The sequence below is a fragment of the Peromyscus eremicus genome, chromosome 4, assembly GCF_949786415.1.
Source record: "Peromyscus eremicus chromosome 4, PerEre_H2_v1, whole genome shotgun sequence".
Lineage (NCBI taxonomy): Eukaryota > Metazoa > Chordata > Mammalia > Rodentia > Cricetidae > Peromyscus > Peromyscus eremicus.
In genome coordinates this window covers 64,916,314-64,918,053 of record NC_081419.1, presented here as the reverse complement: position 1 = coordinate 64,918,053, position 1,740 = coordinate 64,916,314, and the positions used below count along the sequence as shown (strand labels likewise).

Sequence of the window (1,740 nt, the reverse complement as noted above, 5' to 3'; positions counted from 1 at the left end):
ATGGAGAATTATAAAAATGTCACAGAGTTTGTCTTTATGGGCCTTTGGGAAAATAGACAAATAGAGCTGCTGTTCTTTCTCTTGTTCCTGCTTTGCTACCTGGCTGTCTTAATGGGGAACTCTGTCATCCTACTCACCATCACTTACAGCAACTTAATCGAGCAACCAATGTACTACTTTCTTTGTCACCTTTCTCTCATGGACCTCTGCTACACCTCCACCGTGGTGCCCAGGCTCATCAGGGACTTGGCTGCAGCAAGAAAAAACATTTCCTATAATGAATGCATGACCCAGCTCTTCACTGCCCACTTGCTGGCAGGTGTAGAAATCTTCATCCTGGTGTCCATGGCCTTGGATCGTTATGTTGCCATTGTCAAGCCCCTGCACTATATGACAATCATGAACAGGAAGAGATGTGATATGTTGATTGTCGTGGCCTGGGCAGTGGGGTTCTGGCACTCTATTGCTTTACTTCTCATGGTGCTCAGTCTGCCTTTCTGTGGTCCCAATCACATTAATCACTACCTGTGTGATGTCAAGCCTCTTTTGAAGCTGGTGTGTAAAGATATTCATATTGTTAGTATTTTAGTAATTGCCAACTCTGGGATGGTGGTGGTTGCCATTTTCCTTGTACTGGTTGCTTCTTACATACTCATCCTGTATAATCTGAGAAGAAGATCATCTGCAGGGAGACGTAAGGCTCTCTCAACCTGTAGTTCTCATGTAATGGTGGTGGTTTTATTTTTTGTGCCCTGTATCTATACCTATGTTCTACCTGCAGGAAGTGAGAATAAGGATAAGGAAATTTCTGTGTTTTACACTGTGATTGCCCCCATGCTGAATCCCCTCATCTACACTCTGAGAAACACTGAGATGAAAAGCGCCATGCACAAGGTTTGGTCTCGAATGTCACATTCAGAGTTGAAATAAATGAAGCATTCTTGTGATTCTGGTCCTGTTTTCCCAGGTCAGCTATCATTTGGAAGATCACAGAAAGCACAAGTTATATATGTGTTCTAGGGGATAAGGTTATGAGTCAAAGCAGCAACTTATGGCTATGCACACTCTACATAGCACAAATTAGTCCAGAAGTGGTCCAGGTGGATGTGAAGACTGCAAGAATGGCCATGGTTTGGTAGAGTACGTGTTTAGGATGGGAAAGCCCTAGGTTCCATTCTCTGCCACACCTCCCCACCCCCACACACACACTAAAAATGAAGCACCCCTTTAGCCACTTCAATTCTCTGTCTCAAATATTACATAAACCCTGTTTTTGTTATTAATTTAATCCAACCTTCTCACTTACTTAATTTTACTCTTATTATATTTAAAATTTTTCCTATTGCCATGTACTCATTATACATTATACTGGACTGCATAAAGGCATTTTCATATATGTATATAATATATATATATATATATATATATATATATATATATATATACTTTGACCACATTAAGCTTCCATATTTCCATCTCTTTCATTGGTTACCCTTCTAAAGCCTATTTGACTCTAAAGCTGTAACCTCGTACCTCACTATGCTGGCATAATAATGGTGTTATGAAAGCTGCTTTGGGATTTGGGGAGGTCAGGGGGCATACTGCCTTTGTGACTCTTCCTGTCTATGCCTCACTAGTTTGCAATAGTCATGAGAGTATATTTTTACCATGCATGTGTAATGATATAATATTTCATCTGGAAGATCTCAGTTAATGAATTAAAGTCATAAGAGGGCAAGT

General features: G+C 40.3%; 1 protein-coding gene across 1 annotated transcript; it reads left to right on the top strand.

Annotated features, from left to right (window-relative positions):
* Positions 1-930, top strand: LOC131908308 (olfactory receptor 4P4-like). The gene has a single exon (XM_059259360.1). It carries the CDS (start codon positions 1-3, stop codon positions 928-930), a length of 930 nt encoding a protein of 309 aa, XP_059115343.1.
* The last annotated feature ends 810 nt before the right edge of the window (positions 931-1,740 follow it).